The following is a 27621-nucleotide window of genomic DNA, read 5'->3' on the forward strand; positions in this document are numbered from 1 at the left end:
TTGGATTTCGGTTCGACCAAAAATATAGCAACACTTTGTCAGGACTATGTCTGAATCATTTTAGCCAAATTTCAGCCAAATCGCACTGGCAGCAATTTAGAAGGTCAAAATATGTTTTCAAGATGGCGATTGTGGCGGCCATCTTAGATTTCGGATTGACCCGAAAAATAACAGCACTTTGTCGGGGTCATGTCAGGATCATTTAAAGCAAGTTTCAGCCATGACGACGGACGTCACAAAGCATGATGACTATTGGTCATCCTTCTGGTCAGATGACCTAAAAAGTCACAACAACGGAAGATTATATTATGAATGTTTATTTTTATTATATACACACAATTTAACAACATTGTTAAATACAAAGTACAAAGCACGTGATAATAACAAGATTGTCATGTTCTTGCTTTAAATATAAACTGTTTGTGTACCACTGGCTTAATCAAATACTGAAGACAAATGAAACTGAAATATTGAATGGTAAATTCTCAAAGAATATGACACAACCTAACATATACTCCCAAAGTCATATAAATAATACATATGTCAAATTTTTATAGATCAAATCTAATATTTACTCCCTGTATAAAAGTCATATACAGAATACACACATTTTATAGATCAAATCTAGCATATACTCCCAGTATAAAAGTCATATACAGAATACATACATTTTATAGATCAAATCTAACATATACTCCCAGTATAAAAGTCATGTACAGAATACACACATTTTATAGATCTGTCTTTCATACGAGTAATTTTGAATACATACCATTTAATTACACACTCAGCATATTTAGCAATTACATATGTAAAGCGTCCAATATTCATACAGGCTAATGCAGAGAAAATCTGTCTCCGTTTATTTTAGAAAGCATCCAAAATATGACATCATTAAGTTATAGATATGTAGAAACTCTGGTGAATACACACTATACAATATACCTCTCGGATAGAGACTTTCTTAAGCTCAATCAGTTGATTAGAGCGTCAGATTATCAAGTCAGAGGACCAGAGTTCGATTTCTAAAGGAGGCAATGATTATATTTCTGTAAAATGTAGCACTGTGTTACACATACAAGGTCATTTTAGAATATCGGTTTGAGCTAGAAATACAATAAAATATATACCAGAAATGTCACAAAGATAACGCATAGATGTATAATCTACTGTATGTCTTTGATTCATACGACAAATCTATTGGAGAAACCGGTTTACAATGTCAGTCAAAATATTAAAATAATATAAATGTACAACTCAGACCCATACCTACTCAAACCTTCCGTCATTTTCGTACGACTTCTCTCGTCATGCAATGATGTTAGTACTTATACGAGTTGTCTCCCTTGTACCGCAAACAAAATCTGATTCCGATATTTAGCGATGTCCTTTCATTACACTAGATAAAACGCTAACGGCTATCTGTTATGTCTTAAAAAAGAAGAGAACTTGTTGTTCGAGAGCAAAATAAATGATTTTCAAGTCTTGGATTTTTTTTTGCTCTTTTTTTTCATACAATCAAAGCAAAAAAAAAAAAAGAATTATTTCAATCAAAAAAAAAAATAAATAAATAAATAAACAAAAAAATTCTGAATAGCTTCCACATCGTCTTTCATATTGTAGTCGTAATTTTTATAAAAAAAAATATTTTATTGAACCAAAGCGAAATATATGTGTTTAGCTCTTCAAAAAACAAAAATATAAAAACCTAAAACAACTTTGCTGAATTATCAAAACATTGTATTTTATTTTGTTTAAATGACTGGTCTATACGTAACATATCAATTATTGTACAAACAAGAAAAATAGTATCATTCAATGTTACTCATTATTTTAAATATATATATTACATAATACTCTGTTGCTGTGTATTGATTGATTGATCTGACTTAACGTCCTAGTTTGTGACCCGCACTCGGACGTCGTCGAGGACACCCCTAGAGGCGCAGCTCGAAGTCGTTCGGTGAAATCGGGACTATAAACTCGACAATGGATCGATTGTCCTCAGGAAAATACTTAATTTTATCCTGGAATTTATGTATGGTTGTTTAATATGATTTGTGATGATTATTTGTGCATACTTACAGGTGTGAATGGTATTGTTTTTATTTAGAAAACACTCCCAGAAGATGTTCATACAAAGGGTTCCTTCTCCCTCTCAGTTCCTCTGTCCTTTCCTTCGCCAAGTCTAAAACAGATCTCCCCTCCCTGTCCAGTAAAGTTTTAATATTGTGGTGTTGATGTAATGATTCTAAGTGTTTACTCACAACATTCTCCACCTCAATAAATAAGTCTACATCTGTTGTATATCTAGCTATATAATGTAGACAATGACGGCCGTCCCTATCTCTACACGCCGTCATGGCGGGGTAAGACCTACAAATATACAAACACAAATCCTTTTGTCCCCTCATACAACTCTGATGTAACACAGTCTCCCCGTCACGGTTCACTAACTGACACATGTACTGACTACACGCACAATCTATATGTATCAAAAATTCGTCCACTTTTTCACATTTGTGATGTAAATCTTCAACTCTACACAAACATTTAAGTACAGTTTTTTCTACTGTCTGGAACATAGAACAGTTTCCTGTCCCCGCCGCCATATGGAGCGGTGTTTGTCCCAACATATCAGTACCATGTACGAGGTCAGGGTAATCTTTACACAAGTCTGCTACTATAGATTCTCTCTGTAACATACACGCCCAATGTAGGACATTCCTACCGACCACATCCCTCCCTGTAGGAGTGACACCATACTGTCGTACTGTATTGTACAGGTCCTCATCCGTCCCTGTAGGAGTGCCACCATACTGTCGTACTGTATTGTACAGGTCCATACTCCCCTCCCTCCACCACATATAACATTGTGTCCTCGTCAGGTTTGACCCCGACACTGAGCAGATACATAACACACTCTGATGATCCATACCTACATGCTTTATTTAACAATTTCTGTTTCATCTCATCATTCAAGTAAACAACAATTTCCTTGAGTATATCTAGATCTCTCTCACCCTTATAACCTCTTGTAATCAATCCCCACCAATCTGTGTGTTCGTCAGGTTTCACACCTTTTTTCAATAGATACAAAGCTATTTCAGCTGATCCAGACAAACATGCTTTATTCAATATGTTGAGTTTATTAACCTTTTTCTCATTCAAATACTTATCAAATATCTCAACAAATTCTTTCCACACATCTAGAGAGCCAATCACAGTACGATAATCATACTTCTTCACACTCTCAAACTCTCGGAGCAAACGTTCACACAAATCATTGTAATGACCAGGTGATATGACAACCATGTCTGTAGATGTTTCTACAGTTGTTAGATAACTGAGAGCTTTTCTTGGACAATGTTTTATGTAGCCAACAGGTGTTTTCTTTCCATACAACAGAGCTACTGTGACATATATAGAATCATGATGAAATCTGTACACTTCCTCACCAGACCATTGTTTCTCCTTCCTTACCAAAAATCCTAATAGCTTATCTAAACTCTCTCTTACAAAATCTACTTTCTCCTCATACTCCCTTTTTGTCCTTACTTCACTATTAACCAGTTTAATCCTAAATGCTTGTTCTAACAGCGTTTTGTTAACTTTATCCACATTTGGGTCAAGATCATTTACCTTAATATCTCCACCATTGAGGAAGAGAAACAGAATGGCAGAACATTCTGGTAAATTTGACAGAGCTTGTATGAAAAATTTAACTGGTTTCTCGAAAAATTCTGCCCGTTTTTTCTGTAATTCAGCGGAATTATAGAAAAGCTGACAACATTGAGGGAATCCAATATGAGTTGCATAACCTAGAATTTTTTCCTCTTCTTCCTCTGTCCATGTCAGATTTATTGGCGTGTACATTGCTAATAGTTTTTGTTTTTCACCCTTGATTTTGTACTTATTTGAGCTCAGATCAATAATGTTGTCTTTCCTAAAAACTGTCCCTAGAGATTTTTCTTCCAAAACATTAAATATTTCATTTCGAATTGTGATAATCAGGATATTTGTCTGGTTTTGTTTATTAGCAAAAAGTGTTTCTACATCTTTAAGCCTTTTGTTCCACTCTTGTACATCCAGTCTACCAATATCTCTCTCTCCAAATATGTCATCAATAATACAAGCAAGATCAGAATGTGGAGCCAGTAAATCCAATTTCTCAATTTTATGAAGCTGAAGTGGTTTTCTGCACTGCTCCTGCTCCATCAACCAATGTACCAGCTGGAATGCGGCAGACGTTTTCCCGTCTCCCGTGTTCCCCTTGATCACTAAGACTCTATTCATTCGGAGCTTCTCTTGAGCATCATGGTACGCTCTGGTCTGTATGAATTTTTTTTCTTTTTCTGTCTTGATCTTATCAATAGTTGTTTCTAATAATACAAAAAGACAAAAAAGCTGATAAAAGTTAGTGTGTTACGGAAATTTCCATAATGTGAAAACATAGTAATGAGTCAAGAAACATGTTTATTACTGTAAAAATGTTTATATCTTTAAATCTTTACGCTGTACATTTACTATCATATTGTAAATACAAGTAGTTGAGAAGACTCACCTATTTGGGGTAATAGGTCGGAATGGATATCTGTAGAATAAAAACAATCATTTTACTTAAGTACAATTCAGTTATATAACAAATATCAGAAACCTTAAATAAACATATCTGTCTAAACACAAACTTATTTTTTTCATACAACTGGTCTGATATGCAATATTGTACTGAAATAAAATCAAAGGAATCTTAGGTGATAATAAAACTTCACCATGAGTATTTTATATGAAAATGTTTACTATGTCTGTCAATAAAATGTGGATGACTAAAACTATTCCATTCAGTTTTGCTATTGTCAAAGTTTTTTCATACATATGATATTTGACAGATTACTACATATGAAACTGTTTGATGAGTTATAACATCCCTTGTTTTTTGATTACTGCCAATATTCTTTAACAATATCTTGCAACATATCAAAATTCATATTTATTAAACTGATCGGCAATATGACTGATCATGTACTGGCAAAATGCAATATCACATTAAAAACGGTACTAGTTAATAACTACATGCTAAATATTGACTTTATTTTATACTTCAGTACTTTCTGAGCAATAGTGGTATCGAGCTACAACTATCAAAATCCAAAATGGTGGCCTATCGGCCATCTTGTTCATCAATCAGTCCAACAATATGCACAACTAGACCCCTAGGGGAACCTGCAAATGCAATTTGAGACAGATCCCTTCAGTACTTTCTGAGAAATAGTGGTAACAAACTTCATTGTCAAAATCCAAGATAGCTTCCTGTCGGCCATCTTGTTCACCGATCGGTTCCAAAATGCAATATCCATAACCAGGGACCTAGGGGACCATGCACATAAAATGTGAGACAGATCCCTTCAATACTTTTTGAGAAATAGTGGTAACAATCTTCAATTGTCAAAATCCAAGATGGCGTCCTGTCGGCCATCTTGTTGACCGATTGGTCCCAAAATGTAATATGCACAACAAGACACTAGAGAAACTTACATGTAAAATTTAAGAGAGATCCCTCTAGTACTTTCTGAGAAATAGCGGTAACAAACTTCATTGTCAAAATCCAAGATGGCTTCCTGTCGGCCATCTTGTAAACTGATCGGTAACAAAATGCAATATGCATAACCAGGGACCTAGGGGAGAATGCACATGAAATTTGAGACAGATCCCTTCAGTACTTTTTGAGAAATAGTGGTAACAAACTTCAATTGTCAAAATCCAAGATGGCGACCTGTCGGCCATCTTGTTAATCGATTGGTCCCAAAATGCAATACGCACAACAAGACTCCTAGGGGAATCTACATGTAAAATTTGAGTGAGATCCCTTCAGTACTTTCTGAGAAATAGCGGTAACAAACTTCATTGTCAAAATCCAAGATGGCTTCCAGTCGGCCATCTTGTAAAGTGATCGGTACCAAAATGCAATATGCACAACTAGGGCCCTAATGAAATTTGAGAAAGACCCTTTCAGTACTTTCTGAGAAATAGCAGTAACAAAATTGTTAACGGACGGAAGGACGGACGGACCACGGACCACGGACCACGGACCACGGATTACTGCCAATATTTCTTTATTGCAATATCTTGCTACATAACTAGTTACATATTTATTAAACTGGATTCTGCAATATGATAGTCTTGTACTGGCAAAATGATAGCCACATTAAATTAGCTACTAGTTAATAACTAGCATGCTCAATATTGCTTTATTTTATCCTACTTTTCACCTGTAAAACTTACTTTGGGATCGACTTGAGTTGGCTGCAGAACGATCCCCGACAGGAGGACCACCTAGAAAACAAGATATGTATGATAATTACATTGTATTATGATTACTGGTATTGTTATGAGGATGGTGAATCAATGCATCATTCCATAGTTTAGATTCTTCAAGGGCAATATAACACCATAGCGACCACATCGAAGGTCCTTAATTTTAACATTAGATATGTTTTTATTTGACAAATGTCAAAGGGGTTATATGATGTGCATGCTGATTACAAGAAGAATGATGCATAGTACCTGGTTATGCCAAATCACATCAAGTCAATATGATATACCGTTACTGTATATCAAACTACTGTATATCAAAAGGATCATTTTCTAAGAAGCAGCGATAACAAGTTTCAAGTACAGGTATTAAATTCCGAGATGGCTGACTGTCGGTCATCTTGTTGCCTATCAGACAATGCCTCACTACAATATGTCTTGTAATTAGGGATCAAAGGAAGCTAAGTGTACATATAAAATTTGAAGCTCCTGTCCCTAAATACTTTCTGAGAAAAAGCGGTGACAAGAATTGATTACAGACCGAGAGCACAGACCACAGACCAAAAGCAATTTAAATAGTAAACCATCCAATGATAAACAATTCAATGCTACATAATTTTCATACAAACCTGGTGGTAAAACTGTTTGTTCCCCAATGGAAAGATTTTCAGCATGTCCTACTTTCATAGTCTTAATGTTAATTTCATCTGTATATTCCCTGAGATCATTGTAGTTGATGGTGACTGAAACATGTAATAAATCATAATTAGATTGATATACACTGGGATATCAAATGTTGCTGTTATACTGATTTCAATAGATAACAAACTGAGTCTATGCTGTTAAGACTTTACGTATTTAGATTATTTTGATTGTGGTCAAATTATGTAACATGTCATAAAACATGCTGGATCCCATGACTAATTGTTGATATATTAATTGATTCAATAAAGAATTTTAAAGGATATGCAAATATTTATTTCGTTCATGACTCAGAATTTTTTTTTTTTTTTTTGTAATTTCTATTTAGATATGATTAAATATGAACATGAAACCAGAGAAATCTTGGCGCTCACAAAAGAATGATCTATGGCTGACAATGCACAGGAAGAAACTAGATCAGGGTGACTGCAGTTACCCAGATCCAACATGGCGATGGGGTAAATATACAAGGAAAGCATACTGTGATAGGACTTACACTTAAAATTTTGCTAATATAGTGTTACAAGACAAATCTACGGTGGTTATTTTAGAAATCTAAAATACCTGTATATTCTGTGAACAGGCAGTACGATTTCCTCGTATTTTTGCATCAACGCCATGTTAGATCTGGGTAATTATAGTTACCCTAATCCCGTTCCCCAATATGACAATTGAAAGAGGGATCTCCTCTCTGCTTTTCAAACTTCAGCTATCAATATCAAAGATGGCGGCCTGTCGGCCATCTTAATTATCAATAGGTCCCAAAATGCATTATGCAAAGCTAGGTTCTGAGAAATATCGGTAACAACCTTCAACTATAGAAATCCAAGAAGTTGGCCTTCCCAAAATGCAATATGCACAATAACGGCACTTAGGACACCTACATATGAAATTTAAGACATATTCTTTCAATATCATTTTGAGAAATAGCAGTTACAAACTTTACTTTATCAAAATCCAAGATAGCTGCGTGGCAGCCATCTTGTCGACCGATTAGTCCCAGAATGCAATATGCATAACTAAGGCCCTCGGGAAACCTACAGTTTCAAGAATGATCCTTCAGTATTTTATGGGAATTAGAACAAGAGTTATTAACGAACGAACGGACGGACGGACGGACCGACAAGAATTGTTAATGGACGGACTGACCACAGATGAAAGGCAATTTGATCTGATGATGGTGGGCTAAAACCCAAATTGACATCAATCCACAACAAATTTGAGAATTTAATTTTGATATAATCTACGCAGAAAAATGATTCCGTACACTGATTGACAGTTGTGGGAGTGGCAACTGCTCCAGAAGAGATCTCCGGTATTGCTATTGCTCCTGTCTTCTCGCTTGGAGTACAACTTTCAGTCTGGCCAGGGACGGCAGAAGAGATCAAAGACTCCATCACCTGACTGAACCTCTCAGCTCCAACTGGGTTGATGTTACTATCTGTAATATTATGGATAATTGTTACAATCTGTAATATTTTGGAAACAAAGGCAGAATCTTGTTCTACATTAGAATTGTCATAGTAATCACATTGATATTGAATTGAAACATTACAAAACAAGAGGTCCATGGGCCTTAACGGTGACCTGAGTCCAGATATAGAATGAAACAAAGACATATAAACACCATTTACTGGCCCTTGATGTCGGTCAGTGATTTTACAAATTTGACTTTTTAATCTATGAAGAGCATTTGCTTACATCAAACCTCTGAACTCAATAATTTTTTAAAATTTTATTCATTTAACCCTGTTTTGTCCCGCCCCTTTGTTCCCCCAGGGTGTCAGCGAGGACTGATATGGATATTAAACTTCTATATCTCAGGCTAATAATTAACTCTAATCAAGTTGGACTCATTTCCTATGAAAATTGAGCAAAAAATGTTCATAAATGTGTTCTACCTATATAAACTAAAGAAAACTTGATACAAGTGGGGTAATGTGATAACCAGTGAGACCCAGAGTGATATAATTCACAATTTTATAAAACACCGTAAGACCTCCCATCTACAAAGAGTATTTGATTCTACCAATTCCAGAATTTTAGCAGATTTTGGAAGTTTTAGCCTATTTGACCCCTTTTGGCCCGCCACTCTGCTCCCAGGGAGTCAGCCAGGATCAATAGGCATATGATGTTAAAGTGCTATCCTAGGCTGATAATTCTAACCAAGTTTGACTCGTTTACTCTGAAAATTGAGCAAAAAATGCAGAAGGAGATTTTTGAAGTTTTAGCCTATTTGACCCCTTTTGACCCCGCCCATAAGGCCCCTGGGGGTCAATCATGGAAAGTTTGATAATACGGTTCAATGGTCATCTCATGCTGATAAATCTGACAAAATTTGACTCATTTCCTATTACAAATGACCGAAAAATGCTCAAAAATATGTTTTCCCTATATAAACTGTAGTAAACTTAACCCCCTCCCCAGGGGGCAACCTGAGATCCCAGGGTCATATAATTCACAATTTTTGCAGAGGGCCTTAAGACCTTCCAATCTATGAAGAGTATTTGAATCTACCACATCTGTGAGTATAGAGAAGATTTTTGAAATTTTAGTCAATTTTACCCCTTTTGGCCCCTCCCACAGCCCCTGGGGGATAGGGACTATGTAATTCACATTTTGATTGGTCTTATGCCTTAAAAGGTTTGTAAAAAAATTCATTGAAATTGCTTCAATGGTTTTGGAGAAGAAGTCGAAAATGTAAAAGGTTATCGTCGCATGATGGACGACAGACAACGACGGACAAAAGGCGATCTAATAGGTCACCATGAGACTTCCTCTCAGGTGACCTAATTAACTAATGATAATAATTTTAAAGCGTTCACATCATCCACCCGGGTCATGAACGTGATAACCCTTGTTCAAATGAGTTGTTGTATATGAAACAGGAGAGAGGAAAATGAAGCGGCCAGACCAGGATTCAAACTCAAGGTCCTCCGAATACTAGCCGAGTGCTCTGACTGAGATACCTGGTCACCAATGATTGACCCAGTCCAATTCAGCAACACTCCTCCATCCTTTCTCAAAGTCTTAGACCTCGACGACATACCAGACCCTTCGAAACACCACCACCGTGGTTTTTTTGTTGGGCACCGATTTTGTAACTGTATATGAGAAAATGTAACTAGCGGCCAGACCGGGATTCGAACACGTGACCCTCCAAATACTAGCAGAGTGCTCTACCGACTCAGCTACCTGGTCACCGATGATCAAACCAGTCCGATCCCGCTACATATATACAGCATATATTGATACTGTATAGCCTATATTCTATTATATTTTGTGAGTGATGTTTATAAAAAAATCAACGTTAGGTAGGAAGATTAGAGTGATTTACTTATTTACAGAAATATCATTAGTTTACCCTAACATCAATCTCTCCCTTGTGTACATTATAAACGAGATCTTAACTGTATAACATATAGCTCTAAGTCTTGGCCAGTGTCAGACTTACAGCTACTCGTGTATGTCTGAGAGCTTATGTCCCCACTCTGGTTTTTATATAATTTTATGTGTACTCAGATGTAATGCCTGGCATGTACATGTAGGCACAAATAACCCATTATAACCGAGAGAAATGTTTACGTTCCTGTATATAACAATTACAAACATAACACACCTGAACCAGCTATGTTGACTTTCCTGTATATACCTATTACAAACACAACACACCTGAACCAGAGAAATGTTGACTTTCCTGTATATAACTATCACAAACATAACACACCTGAACCAGAGGAATGTTGACTTTCGTGTATTTAACTATCACAAACATAACACACCTGGACCAGAGGAATGTTGACTTTCCTGTATATAACAATCACAAAAATAACACACCTGAACCAGAGGAATGTTGACTTTCCTGTATATAACTATCACAAACATAACACACCTGGACCAGAGGGATGTTGACTTTCCTGTATATAACTATCACAAACATAACACACCTGAACCAGAGAAATGTTTACTTTCCTGTATATAACTATCACAAACATAACACACCTGAACCAGAGGAATGTGGACTTTCCTGTATATAACTATTACAAACATAACACACCTGAACCAGAGGAATGTGGACTTTCCTGTATATAACTATCACAAACATAACACACCTGAACCAGAGGAATGTGGACTTTCCTGTATATAACTATCACAAACATAACACACCTGAACCAGAGGAATGTTGACTTTCCTGTATATAACTATCACAAACATAACACACCTGAACCAGAGGGATGTTGACTTTCCTGTATATAACTATTACAAACATAACACACCTGAACCAGAGGGATGTTGACTTTCCTGTATATAACAATCACAAACATAACACACCTGAACCAGAGGGATGTTGACGTTCCTGTATATAGCTATCACAAACGTAACACACCTGAACCAGAGGGATGTTGACTTTCCTGTATATAAGTATCACAAACATAACACACCTGGACCAGAGAAATGTTGACTTTCCTGTACATAACTATTACAAACATAACACACCTGAACCAGAGGGATGCTGACTTTCCTGTATATAACTATTACAAACATAACACACCTGAACCAGAGGAATGTTGACTTTCCTGTATATAACTATCACAAACAAAACACACCTGGACCAGAGGAATGTTGAATTTTCTGTATATAACAATCACAAAAAAACACACCTGGACCAGAGGAATGTTGACTTTCCTGTATTTAACTATTACAAACATAACACACCTGAACCAGAGGGATGTTGACTTTCCTGTATATAACTATTACAAACATGACACACTTGAACCGCGGAAATGTTGAATTTGCTGTATATAACTATGACAAACATATCACACCTGGACCAGAGGGATGTTGACTTTCCTGTATATAACTATTACAAACATAACACACCTGAACCAGAGAAATGTTGAATTCGCTGTATATAACTATGACAAACATATCACACCTGGACCAGAGGGATGTTGACTTTCCTGTATATAACTATTACAAACATAACACACCTGAACCAGAGAAATGTTGACTTTCCTGTATATAACTATTACAAACATAACACACCTGAACCAGAGGGATGTTGACTTTCCTGTATATAACTATTACAAACATAACACACCTGAACCAGAGGGATGTTGACTTTCTTGTGTATATAACTATTACAAACATAACACACCTGAACCAGAGAAATGTTGACTTTCCTGTATATATCACAAATAATACACACCTGAACCAGAGAAATGTTGACTTTCCTGTATATAACTATCACAAACATAACGCACCTGAACCTGATGGATGTTGACTTTCCTGTATATAACTATCACAAACATACCACACCTGAAGAAAAAGGATGTTGACTTTTCTGTATATAACTATTACAAACATAACACACCTGAACCAGAGGAATGTTGACGTTCCGGTATATAACTATCACAAACATAACACACCTGGACCAGAGGGATGTTGACTTTCCTGTATATAACTATCACAAACATAACACACCTGGACCAGAGGGATGTTGACTTACCTGTATATAACTATCACTAACATAACACATCTGAACTAGAAAAAATGTTGACAATTCATTAATATGAGCCACTAATAGATGAGGAATCATAATTACAGATACAATTCTCACCTGCATTCAGAATATCTCTTATCTCTTCTCTTCTCACATTATCATCTTCTGTTTTGGTCTCTCTCTTTGCTGCCATTTTTGAAGTGTTAATTTAAATCTGAAACAGAAAAACATCAATAACCCAATAAGCTATATAGTAAACCAGAAATATTGGCACATAATTTATGCAAAAACAACTACTTTTTACACTTGATTAAGATCTGAAATATAAGTTTTTGTCTAACCAATCGAGTCACGTAGTGGTTAAGTCATTTTTTCCTTCACCTAACAGCGGCCAGAATTTGATCCCCGGCAGGGATGTGAAAAGGTCAGAGTTGTGATCTAGAGGTCACCTACAGATCAAATAAAATCTATATGTAGTATGTAAGATCATTTGTATTATTCTTGTCTGTCAATGTATGTCAATATCATCAAGGTGAATAATTTGATTGACTTGATAAAACAATCCAATTTTCCGAAGTTTCATAGAGTTACACTTATGCATTATGGTCTAAGGTGAACTTCATATGTAACAATTGAGAAGAGGTTTTTGAAATATTAGCCAATTTTATCCCCTTCCACAGCCTCCTGGGAGATGCCCTCTAATTCACAATTTTGTTTGGGCTGATGCCTTAGAAGGGTTTTTGCAAACTTTCATTGAATTTGTTTCAGCAGTTTTGGAGAAGTAGACAAGAGGCCCAGAGGGCCTGTATCGCTCACCTGGTTTGTAATGCCAAGTAATGTTCTAAATACAGGTTCATTGCTTCTTTTCTGAAGGAATTTGAATATTTATCTCTAATTCCTCTATTGGGCCCCATCCCTCCTGCCCCCAGGGGGTAAGACCCAAATATTAATACAAGTTCTGTCCCCCTTCCCCCAAGGATCTTTGTGGCCAAATTTAGTTACAATCCATGCAGAACTCTATGAAAAGTAGTGTTTTATAGGATTTACCTCTAATTCCCCTATTGGGCCCCGCCCCTCAAGTGCCCCCAGAGGGTCAGAGCTAAAATTCATACACGTTCTGTTCCCCTTCCCCAAGGATGTGTGTGGCCAAATTTGGTTACAATCTATGCAGAACTCTAGGACAAGTAGCGATTTACAGGATTTTGTTCAAATCCACCAATTGGGCCCTGCCCCTCTTGTTCCAAGGGGTCATGTCAAAATTTATACATGTTCTGTTCCCCTTCCCCAGGGATGTTTCTGGCCAAATTTGGTTACAATCCATGCAGAACTCTAGGACAAGTAGTGATTAATAGGATGTACTTCAAATTTCCCTATTGGGCCCCGCCCCTTCTGCCCCTGAGGGGTTAGAGCTGCAATTTATACAAATTCTGTTCCCCTTCTCTTAAGGATGTTTGTGGCCAAATTTGGTCACAATTCATGCACAGCTCTAGGACAAGTAGTGATTTATAGGATTTACCTCTATTTCCCCTATTGGGCCCTGCCCCTCCTGCCCCCGGGAGGTCAGAGCCAAAAATTTAATAATTCATAAAAGTTCTGTTCCCCTTTGCTCAGGGATGTTTCTGGCCAAATTGGGTTACAATCCATACAGACCTCTATGAATAGTATTGATTTAAAGGAAATGTTGATGGACGGACGTACGGACGGACGACGGACGCCGTGCCGTGATATAAGCTCACCGGTCCTCCGGGCCAGATGAGTTAAAAATGAAAGTTGGTTACAGACAAGATTGACGACATACGACGACGGAAAAAAGGCAATTACAATAGGTCTTTTGAGAATTCGTCTCAGGTGACCTAAAAACGATGAAATTGAATATTTTACATCATGGTAGATTAAAATTATGTGTAGGAACCAAGGCATAAAAGAAAGCTATTCGTTTTTTATAAAAAAATAAAATGTATATTTCTGTTTAACATCATTCGTTATGACAGTATTTATATAATAACAAATAAATTGAAAATTTAGAAAAGATGAATCCATATCTAAAATTTGGGTTATTATTAGTTTCATACCACTTGTCGCAGCAACAGGAACCAATGGTTGTTTTTGTTAGATGTCACACGATGTTATGGTTCAAAATGTCTTGTTTACTTCTAAAGTAAGGTATCACTGGCCACCATACCAAAACAATCTTGCAAAACAGCTACCTGTAAAACATAAAGGTAAAAGTGAGTAAAACTTTAAATCAGCTAAATGACTATCCATGATAATTTAGGGGTTAATATCACTGTCACTAAGCCACCCCTGGAATACATGTATGCCATAACAATCATGGCTCTGGGTAAAAGTACCGATGAGACAAGTAGTAGTTTGGTCCTTGAATAACAGTACACTGTAGTTGACTATGTGGCTTTGAAGTTTAGGTGTCACTCTCTCTTCAAAGTAGGTCTACTCAGGCCTGTGATTGGTCAGGTTTGTCCTCCTGATCATGAACTGCCTTCGACTTATGACATACAATGATATATATTGTATTCTAGGGGTTGATATAATGATAGTAACCCCTTGAGTAATTGTATGAAGGTTACTAAAAGATACACTTTTTGGTATATTATATATATATGACTAGCTAGGGAAAACTAGGTTTGAAAACAATTACAGTAAAACCTATATTAAGACCACCCAGGGATCTGAGCAAAAGTGGTCTCGGTAGTAAGGTTATAGGGTTAATATTGTTTATGGGATTTCAGTTGACATTTCATAAATGCACAGCATCGCCAGTTATTGGAATGTTTTTATCGCGAGGTCTTGACAATATAGTATTGTTGTGACGTCATGTAATTGTTCTGTTTGTGAAGGCTGCCTTGCCCTGCTGGATAACATTAACATCATTTTGTATGGGCCTGTCAATTCAGTGGATAGGGATTTCTCCCATACTTCATAGGGATATATCGAGTGGTTGCTAGGAAATGATAACAATCTTACACAGAGGGTTTAAGACAGCTTACACACGTGACGTCATCAATACATGTGGTGTAACCACTGCGTGCATTGTCAATGACATCATCAATTTTGTCACATAACGACGTTCCTGTGATAGTGGCACAATGAAAAAGCTGGAAAGCAAGTAAAATTTCATATTTTTTTCTACTAAGTGTGGGAGAAAAATAACCAAACATGGATCTGTCAACCCTGAGATATCCATGTCCACTTGACAGACCCATGTAAGATTATATTAATCTCTTTCTCAAGTGAAAGATTTTGGCTGGCCAGCGCTAGGCTTGCCGAGTGTTTATATAATACATGTATACACCAATATCATTTCACGAGGGTTGATATATCCTTGTCAATCTGACAGGTCCATGTTTGTTTTTATCTATTTTAGCATTTTATCCACCCGAAACACACTTTATCCATCCGCTTTCACTTTACAAGTATGATCAGCGTGTTTAGGGGTGTAACAATACTTCACACTATCGATATATTGTGATTGTATGCCTCTCAAATAGATCAATCGATGGCAAATTCGATAAGCCGATAACAATCGCTGATAGAATGCCAATTAAGCTATCGATAGTTTCAATTGTAATCTAGTCAGACATTTTTTTTTCTGTAGCTGGTTTGATACAGTTACAGACTACTATAAAGTTGTTAAAATTCACGGGTGCAAATTTTCACAATATAATGTCACTTTTCCAATGTTATATAAGAGATTTAAATAGTACATTTAAATCTCTGGGTTATATATATACAATCAGAAAGCAAACATCGACATTGTTCTCGATCATGATCAGTTATGATAGCCAGATTTAGCGGTGCTACCGGACCTGTCAGTGAAAGTAACCCCTGGACTGAAAATTTAATTATCTTAAAAGTTTGCTTATATAATTAACTTCTAAACTTCTAATTATAACAGCCCTGGCCGGATGGAAGATTTCTCACAGATGCTATATATATATGGTCGTCATGCTGGGAAGGGCCCAAAGGGTGCAGGCAGATTATGATTATTTGGCCCTGCCCATACAAGCTAGGAACATTGTGATGAAAAATAAGTTTAGCGATTGCCGTCCTAAGCTGACTGATCCGACGGATATTTACCTGTTGATTCCGGGATATTTGGTCGATAATTCTGTCGGTGCGATCCACTACATGACTGTAGAAGGTACAATAATGGGTACGTACATCCTCATACGGGGACTTGTTGGATTGACAACGCCTTGACACAGCGGAAGTTACGTATAGCCTATAGCTAGCGTTCCATTAGTTGATCGTACCAGTTGTATCAGTACGGTTGTACCGAAATGATACAAATGGTTCGTTTTGAAATGTAATATGGATATCTACAAAATCAGTTTATAAGTTTTAGGAAATATCTTTAAAGAATCTACTGAGCAAGTTACTGCTTACATGTTATTTCAATTATCTGTATTGTACCACAGGGACCTGCCACAAAAACTAACCAACAGTATTACCTGTACATGATATAATATTTGCTACTGCCTCCTCTACATAGAAATCTCTTCACTGCAAGACTGTCAGAAACTGGACAATGATATAGAAGTCACTAGAAGACCAGGAAGATAAATGGCAAATATAATTTTATACCAAGAAGTGTGCTAGCTGTTATTAACATCTTCAGGAAGAAAAGCCATATTAAATTTAATTACACACTTCACAACGAAATTTTAGATAATGTAGAATCTGGGAAATATCTAGGGGTCACCATCAACCATGACCTAAATTGGAACAAACACATTCATTGGATAAAATTTAGAATGGAGAAAATACGAGTTTCATAGCGATTACGGTATTAGAGATAATGCGACTTTTCTCTAGAACACACCTGAAGCCCAAAGCCATTGACCTCGATTCGAATTAGGGACCCCTGATCTATGACGTCATAAGAACAACGGGATCGACTCTACTCGCATAAGTTATAAGAGTGGCGATTTTCGGCGTCTGTCATCTAATGTAAATTATTTGTTTGTAAATATCAATTTTGAAGACACAAATACCCGTATACATGCCAGATATATACTATTTAATATTAGCTTCAATCACAGATATCAGTTTGTATTAGCTTAATTGGAAATAGGGATTTACACCTGCATACATATATTGATGTACCTGTCGTAGATAAATGAACATCTCTGCGCGATTACTGCATAATACACAATCCACGTAAGCTTACGTTGTATATATAGAGGTTACACAACTATTGGTCGTTGGATTAGGAATTTATTCCACACTTGTGAGTTATTTCTTAAAATAACTCACTCGCGTGGAAATAATTCCATATCCAACAACCACGAGTTGTGTGATTTGTTTCTTCCACAATTATATCCGCTTTTAGCCGATAGAAATCCGACGAAGATAAGGTAACGCGTGTTTGCCGAGATATCCAAATAAGATGCAGTGATATTTTCATCAGCAAAAAGTCACTAATTAACATTCAAAAGTCATATTTTATTAAAGAATCCATTCATATGAAATTCCTCTAATTAAAAACAACTTTAGGATAAAATAATTTTCATTTGACGTATTATTACAGCGGCGACGTCACATAATGTACGCTTTCCAACATCAGTGACGCATCCAACATCAGTCTTGACGTCACTCTATTATTATTGACGTGACACTGAGAAATAAGTAGTTCGGTCAAAGTTCACCGTGTCAGCCAATCAGAATAAGCACAGAATTTATACCACGTGCAGTATAAACAAATTGTTAATATTAACAGCTGCATCGTATATTTGATACCCTGAGAGTTGAATAACTCCCCCTATTGTGGAAGAAAAATGAATATCATATCAAGGACGTATATGTTCTTGATTTTATTATCCAAAACCCGACCAGGGCGTCTAATGTCTTCTGGTCAAACCAACATTACAAAATTCTGACTTTTTCATAAAACCTGCCAGTACAATGTACTCTTTATCCTCTACCCTCTACGTTATACCCTCTACCTCTACAATGTACGCTCTACCTCAAAAATGTACACCGTACCTCTACCCTGAACCTCTATCTTGTACCCTCTTACTACATTGTATTTTGTATATTCATATTGCAAAAAAAATGTAGTTCGTTTTGCAACAAATTTCCCTTCAATTTCACGTGGAAGTAGAAATTATTTGTAGATTCTTTATATAGCATTTGTATACAATTTCCCGTAGATCTATAGCTATGATTTTAAGGTAGCTCCATATTTTTGGGAAACATATGCCATTATTTTCTAACATGTCTTATTTTCTTGCTATTTGTTTTCAGTAGATTTCAAATATGTGAAAAAATATGGGTGCTCTCGAACAATGTTTTGAGATATTTGAGCTTGAAATACATACCATCTGTGCAAATTTGCTGACCGAAATTAGAAAAATTGAGATATTTCATGTTAGATTATTTACATTTCACTTAGGCTTGTAGATTTATGAAATAAGGATAGAGAACAATCAAATTTAGGCTGAGGAATCGTCTTTTTTTCACAAAAAAAGCAATGTTTTCAAGATATTTGGCAAAAACTTGAAAAGGAGCAAATATTAAATTTACTTGTACAACTTTCTTGTCAACATTTCTGCAAGTTTTCATTTGAAAATGATGAACCCTTCAGTAAGATGTATTTCTATACTTACCATAATATTACTTCGTAACGTTATCGCATTTATATATCTACTAGATCTCTTCAGCCTATTCAATATTCTCAGTGTGTTAGGCCTAGGCCCTAATCGGTGTCGTCTGCTGCGAGCTAGCGAGGTGTTCCGAAAACATACGAAAGGATCCGAAAGTTGTCTGATCCGGAACTCCTCGGGGAATAGATATTCTCGGGATACTAAACCCGATGAGTTCAGGATGGATTAGGCCTACCTGCCTTAGTACCAATTACATCTCCACTATGCTGCGCTCTTAAATACTGATAAATCGTATTGTAGATAGACTGGAATATCAATACCTGTCGTAGTCTTTTCTACTCTCCGCTTGACTTCGCCCCGAAAAGTATTTAAGTGCGCAGCCTAGCGGAGAAAATTTGTACTAAGGCAGGTAAAACGTCTGTTTGCATTATCTCGTACTTTTTGATGTCGCTTACCTACTTGGTAATAAAACCGAACCACATAAAATATCAAATTCTATCGAGGCATTGTTTTTTTATATAATACATATGAAGGTCTTTCTGAAGGGAATTTATACGGCAAGCCACAAATTGTGAATTGACGTCTTGTGAGCGGTCGGTAGATATCATGGAATATTATGTTTGTTTTGGACAAAAATAATATGTAAACGCATGTATACGCATAAAATGTGGAAACCTACAAAAAGTAAAGGTTTCCAAAGTGATTTTAAGGGACCGATTTATCTATTTAGTTACCATGGTAGATTGTTTTGTAATATCGGTTTACAAGTCAGTTCATTTTGATGCCTTGAAAATATAGGAGAATATTTCCAATATACAAAAGTATGTAAAACATCGGTTACGACAAAATTGCAAGAATGCTCAACACACGTGGACAAGTTAGCGACAGCATCGATAACACGCTTTCTAAACATCGTATCATCACGTTTCAAACATGAATGCAATTAATATTTTAGTTTCGTCGCAATTTTATTCCGTTATAGCAATTTCATCATCTTTAAAGACCCACTACCTTTCCGAAACAAATATTATGAATTTCTTAAACCACATGAACAAAATTATATACATGGTCTAAGATGAAACTAACATGTAACTGATTCTAGTACCCTCTACCCTCTACCCCTCTACCCCTACCCTCTACCCTATTCCCCTTAGCATCTACCCCCTACCTATTACCCTCTACCCTCTCCCCCTACCCTATCAGAGTGCGCATGCGCGGGTTCTGACCCCCTACCCTGTACCCCTTACCCTGTACCCCCTACCCTGTACCCTCTACCCCCTACCTGCTACCCCTACTCTCTAACCCCTACCCTCTACCCATACCCATTACTCCTACCCTTAAAAGGAATCATTTTAACGAACCTGTTATTACTTGATAAAAACAATTTCTCAATTACTTTCCTAACATTGGCAGTCGGTCATTTTAATTCCGAGTTATACTTGCGTACTTCTACCCTGTACCCTTACTGCCTACCCTGTACCCCCTGTACCCTCTACCCCCTACCCCCTACCATCTACCCCCTACACTCTATCCCTACACTCTATACCGTACTCTCTTTCTCCTACCTCTACCCGCTACCTCTTCCCTCTACATCTACCCTCTACCCTCCACCTCTACCCCTTTACCCCATACCCCCTACCCTCTGCCCTCTACCTCCTGCCTACACCATGCACACATTTTTAATACTCCAAATCATCCAATTCAATCCCATACACTACAAACTTAAAAATGTTTATGATAACAAAATGTTGAATCAAATACACCGTACAACTGTTATTGTATGTGATTCAGTGAGTATTTTTTCCTCATCAAATACAGCTATTACGAATGATTTTGAGATGTATGGCCGATATGTGTATAATGTCAAGCTTCCATTACATAAGGATAATTTCAATCTAGTTAAGTAAGTTTGCACTAATTCCTAATACAGTTAACACAAACTATGCTCAAAAGTGTACATGTATTTTACCTATTCCTTCATAATAATAAACTTATCCTATGGACTTGCATTTAAAAGGTCATGCGAGTGTGGAAGTCCAGAAAAGATTCCGAAATTAACCAAATAAGCTGTGTAAATTGATAAAGAAACATAAAGGTTTTCCTGTTCGGTAATTTTATACTTATCACAAAATCAAATGCTTTGATATAGTATTTAAAACAGGCTTTAAGTCTTTTCAGTTCCAATATTACGTTGCAAAACCTATCCTTGGATTCAATAAACAAACGCGATAAAATAGGGTTGAAAGTCTTCTTGGAATTCTAAGAGTCTCAGCTAAAAGTAACTTGTAACTTCTCGTAGCACTTCCTCCTCATCGCAGGCGAAACACATCTTCTCAAGACGTTTGAACTTTTCTGTATGTGGTGAAGAACATCGATTTGTTCACACTGACTTCGTGCTTATTATTATTTCTATTCTTAGTAAATACAACTTAATGGCTTACATTCATAACTATGTACAATTTTGATATTTTCCTTCTTCGAAGACAAAGTGGAAAACGCTAGTCAAAAGAAACGTCTGATCTAAAAAAAAAACGATGGTTTGAAAAACCGTTTGAATATTGACAAGGACTGGAAGACTTAAATGTTCATGTATACAGAATTCGTAGAAGAAACCTTTCTAATTGCTTAAATTACTACCACGTGATAACATGCAAAAAATAAGACAAACATTGACTATTCTTATGGGAATTCCAGGTTCAAGTTTATAATGACGTTGTATTGAATTTAGCGTGTCGTTGCCAATCATTATGAAACCGTTAAGGATAACAATAGAACATATTCATATACATATTTCTGTGAACATCCAACTGAAATCTGCCTTCCATAATAATATCATAACAAGGAATGACCACAGGGATCTGAGAAACAATTACAGATTAATCGCGTGTGTGTCCATAGGTGATTTTGGACGTTTTAAGGGTCTATCTAAACAAGAGGCCCATGGGCCTTAACGGTCACCTGATATTTTATACAAATGAGTTATTCTTATTATCTGGTATCGAGTATAACAAGGAATGACCACAGGGATCTGAGAAACAATTACAGATTAGTCACTAGAGTTTCCATAGGTGATTTTGGACGTTTTATATAAGGGTCTATCTGAAAAAAAGTCAAATCACAGGGATCTGAGAAACAATGACAGGTTCTTCACTAGAGTTTCCATAGGTGATTTTGGACGTTTTATATAAGGGTCTATCTGAAAAAAAGCCAAATCACAGGGATCTGAGAAACAATGACAGGTTATTCACTAGAGTTTCCATAGGTGATTTTGGACGTTTTATATAAGGGTCGACTATCTAAAAAAAAACGTCAAATCACAATATACATGCTGTATGTGATACAGCATTTACAGCATGATTTCGAGGATTGTTTTAATCTAAACCTGTAAAACATCAAACAAAAGGTCCAGTTGTCTCTGCGGTCTTGTGACAAGCTTGGCTAACGATGAATTAGAAAACAGAAATGTTTTTTCAATGTGGTAAGTTTATAATAGTGACGTTGGCGTCAATCATGGATGTTATTTAGTTAGACAGGGCAATGTTTTTTAGACGGGTTAAAATAACTACACTTGTTGAGCCGCCTTCTTTTAAATAGAAGAACTTTTAGATTTGCTTTTAAGATGGCACTATGGTACCTATCTTGAATTTCGGATCGTTTTGTAACATAACAACACTTGTGTTCTGGATCAAGTTTCAGCTACATCGCATTGATACAAGAACAAGTTCAAAATACGTTTTTAATATGGTGGCTATCTTGAATTTTGGAAAGACCAAAGAAATAACACCACTTAGTCGTGACCAGGTCAGGATTTCAGACAACGTTAAAGACCGATTATGTTTTCGACAAACCACAAAGGTCAACATCAAAGAGGCAATGAGGTTGATTTTTGGTTACATACATAACCACGAAGCAAAATATGGCATAAATGGGTTGTTCTTAATTCCATATAAAACATATAACAAACAAAATTGACAAGTGGGTAAAGGGTAGGGGTAGGGGGTAGAGGGTAGAGTACCCAAGTAAGACTCGATGTTCGACTGCTATTGTTAGAAAAGTAATCGAGAAAATGCTTTTAATCTTGTATCTATTATCATTCTATTTAGAGTTCATCAAAATGATTCCTTTATAATCTTTTGTAATTCCAGGCGTCATAATCCGCGTATGCGCACGGCGATAGACCGTAATAACAGCTCATGTTGGGTAGAAAGTAGGGGGTATAAGGTAAAGAGCAGAGGGTAGAGGGTACGGAGTACAGGGTAGGAGGTACATGGTAGGGGGTGAAGGGTACAGGGTAGGGGTTACAGGGTAGGGGCACATGGTAGGGAGTAAAGGGTACAGGGTAGGGGGTATATGGTAGAGGGTAGGGGGTACATGGTAGGGAGTAAAGGGTACAGGGTAGGAGGTAGATGGTAGGGGTACAGGGTACGGAGTACAGGGTAGGGGGTATATGGTAGGGGTACAGGGTATAGGGTAGGAGGTACACGGTAGGGGGTAAAGGGTACAGGGTAGGGGTACAGGGTACAGGGTAGGAGGTACATGGTAGAGGGTAAAGGGTACAGGGTAGGGGTACAGGGTAGGGGGTAAAGGGTACAGGGTAGGAGGTACATGGTAGGGGGTAAAGGGTACAGGGTACGGAGTACAGGGTAGGGGTTATATGGTAGGGGTAGGGGGTACATGGTAGGGGGTAAAGGGTACAGGGTAGGGGTACAGGGTAGGGGGTACAGGGTACAGGGTAGGGGGTACGGGGTAGGGGGTACAGGGTACAGGGTAGGGGGTACATGGTAGGGGGTAAAGGGTACAGGGTAGGGGTACAGGGTAGGAGGTACATGGTAGGGGGTAAAGGGTACAGGGTAGCGGGTACATGGTAGGGGGTAAAGGGTACAGGGTAGGGGGTACGGGGTAGGGGGTACAGGGTACAGGGTAGGGGGTACATGGTAGGGGGTAAAGGGTACAGGGTAGGGGGTACATGGTAGGGATACAGGGTACAGGGTAGGAGGTACATGGTAGGGGGTAAAGGGTACAGGGTAGGAGGTACATGGTAGGGGGTAAAGGGTACAGGGTAGGAGGTACACGGTAGGGATACAGGGTAGGGGGTACAGGGTACAGGGTAGGAGGTACATGGCAGGGGGTAAAGGGTACAGGGTAGGGGTACAGGGTAGGAGGTACATGGTAGGGGGTAAAGGGTACAGGGTAGGAGGTACATGGTAGGGGGTAAAGGGTACAGGGTAGGAGGTACATGGTAGGGGTACAGGGTACAGGGTAGGGGGTATATGGTAGGGGTACAGGGTAGAGGGTACAGGGTACAGGGTAGGAGGTACATGGCAGGGGTACAGGGTAGGGGGTACAGGGTACAGGGTAGGAGGTACATGGCAGGGGGTAAAGGGTACAGGGTAGGGGTACAGGGTACAGGGTAGGAGGTACATGGTAGGGATACAGGGTACAGGGTAGGAGGTACATGGCAGGGGGTAAAGGGTACAGGGTAGGGGTACAGGGTACAGGGTAGGAGGTACATGGTAGGGGGTAAAGGGTACAGGGTAGGGGTACAGGGTACAGGGTAGGAGGTACATGGTAGGGATACAGGGTACAGGGTAGGAGGTACATGGCAGGGGGTAAAGGGTACAGGGTAGGGGTACAGGGTACAGGGTAGGGGGTACAGGGTAGGGGGTAAAGGGTACAGGGTAGGAGGTACATGGCAGGGGGTAAAGGGTACAGGGTAGGGGGTACAGGGTAGGGGGGGTACAGGGTACAGGGTAGGAGGTACATGGTAGGGGGTAAAGGGTACAGGGTAGGGGTGCAGGGTAGGGGGTACAGGGTACAGGGTAGGGGTACAGGGTAGGGGGTACAGGGTAGGGGTAGGAGGTACATGGTAGGGGGTAAAGGGTACAGGGTAGGAGGTACATGGTAGGGGGTAAAGGGTACAGGGTAGGGATTATATGGTAGGGGTAGGGGGTACATGGTAGGGGTAAAGGGTACAGGGTAGGGGGTAAAGGGTAGGGGGTATAGGGTACAGGGTAGGGGGTAAAGGGTACAGGGTAGGAGGTACATGGTAGGGGTACAGGGTACAGGGTAGGAGGTACATGGTAGGGGTACAGGGTACAGGGTAGGAGGTACATGGTAGGGGGTAAAGGGTACAGGGTAGGGGGTAAAGGGTATAGGGTAGGGGGTACAGGGCACGGGGTAAAGGGTACAGGGTAGGGGGTACATGGTAGGGGTGAAGGGTACAGGGTAGGGGGTAATGGGGTAGGGGGTACAGGGTAGGGGGTACATGGTAGGGGTAAAGGGTACAGGGTAGGGGGTACATGGTAGGGGTGAAGGGTACAGGGTAGGGGGTACAGGGTAGGGGGTAAAGAGTACAGGGTAGGAGGTAAAGGGTACAGGGTAGGGGTTACAGGGTAGGGGCACAGGGTACAGGGTAGGGGGTATAGGGTAGGGGTAGGGGTACAGGGTAGGGGTACAGGGTAGGGGGTACTACTGGGTAGAGGAACAGGGTACAGGGTAGAGGTACATGGTACAAGGTAGGGGTACAGGGTATGAGGTACAGGGTACAGGGTAGGAGATACAGGGTACAAGGTAGGGGGAACAGGGTACAGTGTAGAGGAACATGGTACGGGGTACAAGGTAGGGGTACAGGGTAGAGGTACAGGGTACAAGATAGGGGTACAGGGTAGGAGATACAGGGTACAGGGTAGGGGTACAGGGTAGGGGGGAAAGGGTACAGGATAGGGGGAAGGGTAGAAGGTAAAGGGTACAGGGTAGGGGTACAGAGTACAGGATACAGGGTACAGGATAGAGGTACAGTGTAGGGGGTACAGGGTACAGGGTAGGGGATACAGGGTAGGGGGTACAGGGTAGGGGGTACAGGGTAGGGTATGCAAGTATGTCACGGCCTTAAAAATGACCGACTGCCATTGTTAGGAAAGTAATTGAGAAATTGCTTTTATATATTAATTAGAGTTCATTAAAATGATTCCTTTATTATCTTTTGTAATTCTCTCGAATATCTAAGGCGTCATAATCCGTGCATGCGCAAGGCGATAGACCGTAATAGCAACTCATGTAGGGTTAGAAGGTAGAGGATAGAGGGTAGGGGGTTGAAGGTAGAGGATATGGGGTAGAGGGTAGAGGGTAGAGGGTAGATGGTTGGGGTTAGAGGGTAGAGGATATGGGGTAGAGGGTAGAGGGTAGATGGTTGGGGTTAGAGGGTAGAGGATATGGGGTGGAGGGTAGAGGGTAGATGGTTAGGGTTAGAGGGTAGAGGATATGGGGTAGAGGGTAGATGGTTGGGGTTAGAAGGTAGGGGGTAAAGGGCAGGGGTTAGAAGGTAGGGGGTAAAGGGCAGGGGTTAGAGAGTAGAGAGTACTAGAATCAGTTACACGATTACAACATTAAACAAATGTAAGATTCCCTGCTTAATATATGTTAACATTGAATGTTTGCTGTCTTGCGCAGTAATAGTCAACAAATGCGCGGTAATTACAATGTAGGACGACGGCGGGAAACATAAAACGACCCGCGTTATGAAAATTTAAATTTAATACAGTTTCATTATTTTTTAATTATTGATTTATTTTTTTATTTTTTTAAAGACATAAAATCCGTTTTGGTAAGATAATCGTCCTTTAATAGTTTGATTGTGTTATTCCTGTCACCGTTACCACTGACAATGGTAGTAAACATATTCCAGATACAGAAACCTGTTTGTTTTGTATCCTATCAACTAAGACAATCGTTTCTTATCTCAACCAAGGATTAATAAGTGATATCTTCGTCCTTGTCTCAACCTAGAAATATAGAAAGGGGAATCGCCTTCTTCAGTTAAATAAAAAAAAATAGTTAACTCACCTTTGCAGATCCGGAGTGTTGGTAACTGTGAATTTGGTGATCTTCGTAGTAACGTATTAGAACTTGCGTGTCCACCAATTGTAAGTCTTTCATATGAGACTCCTTGCTCCAATAACGAAATGTCGTTAGCGCACAGGTAGATAAATAGTTTACCGGTCACGTGAATGACGTGGTCACGTCACGTGTACTCTGCTTATCAGTGGTATCAATGTGAACCAGCTAAGATCATAGTCTAAAGTAGACCCCGCCTCCGAATGTTTAGCAATTTGTATGCCAGCCAATCAAGATCAAGGAATCGCGTCTATCACACAAACTCTGTGTGGTTTCGTGTAATGACGACAAAATAGCCTTGATGAAATAAAAAAAATCAATACCCATACTTTATTGGCTAAGATTAGTAAAATGGCAATCTATCGAAACCTGGATAATTTCAACACACAAAATTTAATTTTTATTACACTCTAGCAATTTCCTGACGAATCATATCTATAAATATAAGAGTTTTAAGTTATATATATGTATGCATGGGCGAGGTGCACGTGTAAGCTACTCTCTTACACATATAATTATATCATACAATACAGTTCTACGTAAAACTCTTACTTAAAATACTGCTCTTTTTTCGTTAATTCCCTATTT

The 27621-nt window shown here is 38.5% G+C and overlaps 1 protein-coding gene across 1 annotated transcript; it reads right to left on the minus strand.

Moving 5' to 3' along the window:
- Positions 1-301: 301 nt before the first annotated feature.
- On the minus strand, positions 302-27101 carry LOC138306394 (uncharacterized). Its single transcript, XM_069246843.1, has 9 exons — positions 26983-27101; positions 14590-14724; positions 12635-12731; positions 8282-8455; positions 6942-7055; positions 6283-6333; positions 4565-4594; positions 2829-4382; positions 302-2773 (listed from the first exon to the last, which is right to left on the minus strand). The coding sequence occupies exons 3-9, from the start codon at positions 12708-12710 to the stop codon at positions 2106-2108; spliced, it is 2667 nt and encodes an 888-aa protein (XP_069102944.1). The 5' UTR covers positions 12711-12731; positions 14590-14724; positions 26983-27101; the 3' UTR covers positions 302-2105.
- Between the last annotated feature and the right edge of the window lie 520 nt (positions 27102-27621).

This window comes from Argopecten irradians, chromosome 13 (assembly GCF_041381155.1).
Source record: "Argopecten irradians isolate NY chromosome 13, Ai_NY, whole genome shotgun sequence".
Taxonomy (NCBI): Eukaryota; Metazoa; Mollusca; class Bivalvia; order Pectinida; family Pectinidae; genus Argopecten; species Argopecten irradians.

Excerpts from the sequence above, each read along its gene's own strand:
- LOC138306394 (XM_069246843.1), bottom strand. The coding sequence starts at position 12,710 with ATGGCAGCAAAGAGAGAGACCAAAACAGAAGATGATAATGTGAGAAGA. Across the intron at positions 8,456-12,634 it reads AAGAGATATTCTGAATGCAG|ATAGTAACATCAACCCAGTT; the intron begins GTGAGAATTGTA and ends ATAATATTACAG. Across the intron at positions 7,056-8,281 it reads TCCCACAACTGTCAATCAGT|TCACCATCAACTACAATGAT; the intron begins GTACGGAATCAT and ends TACATGTTTCAG.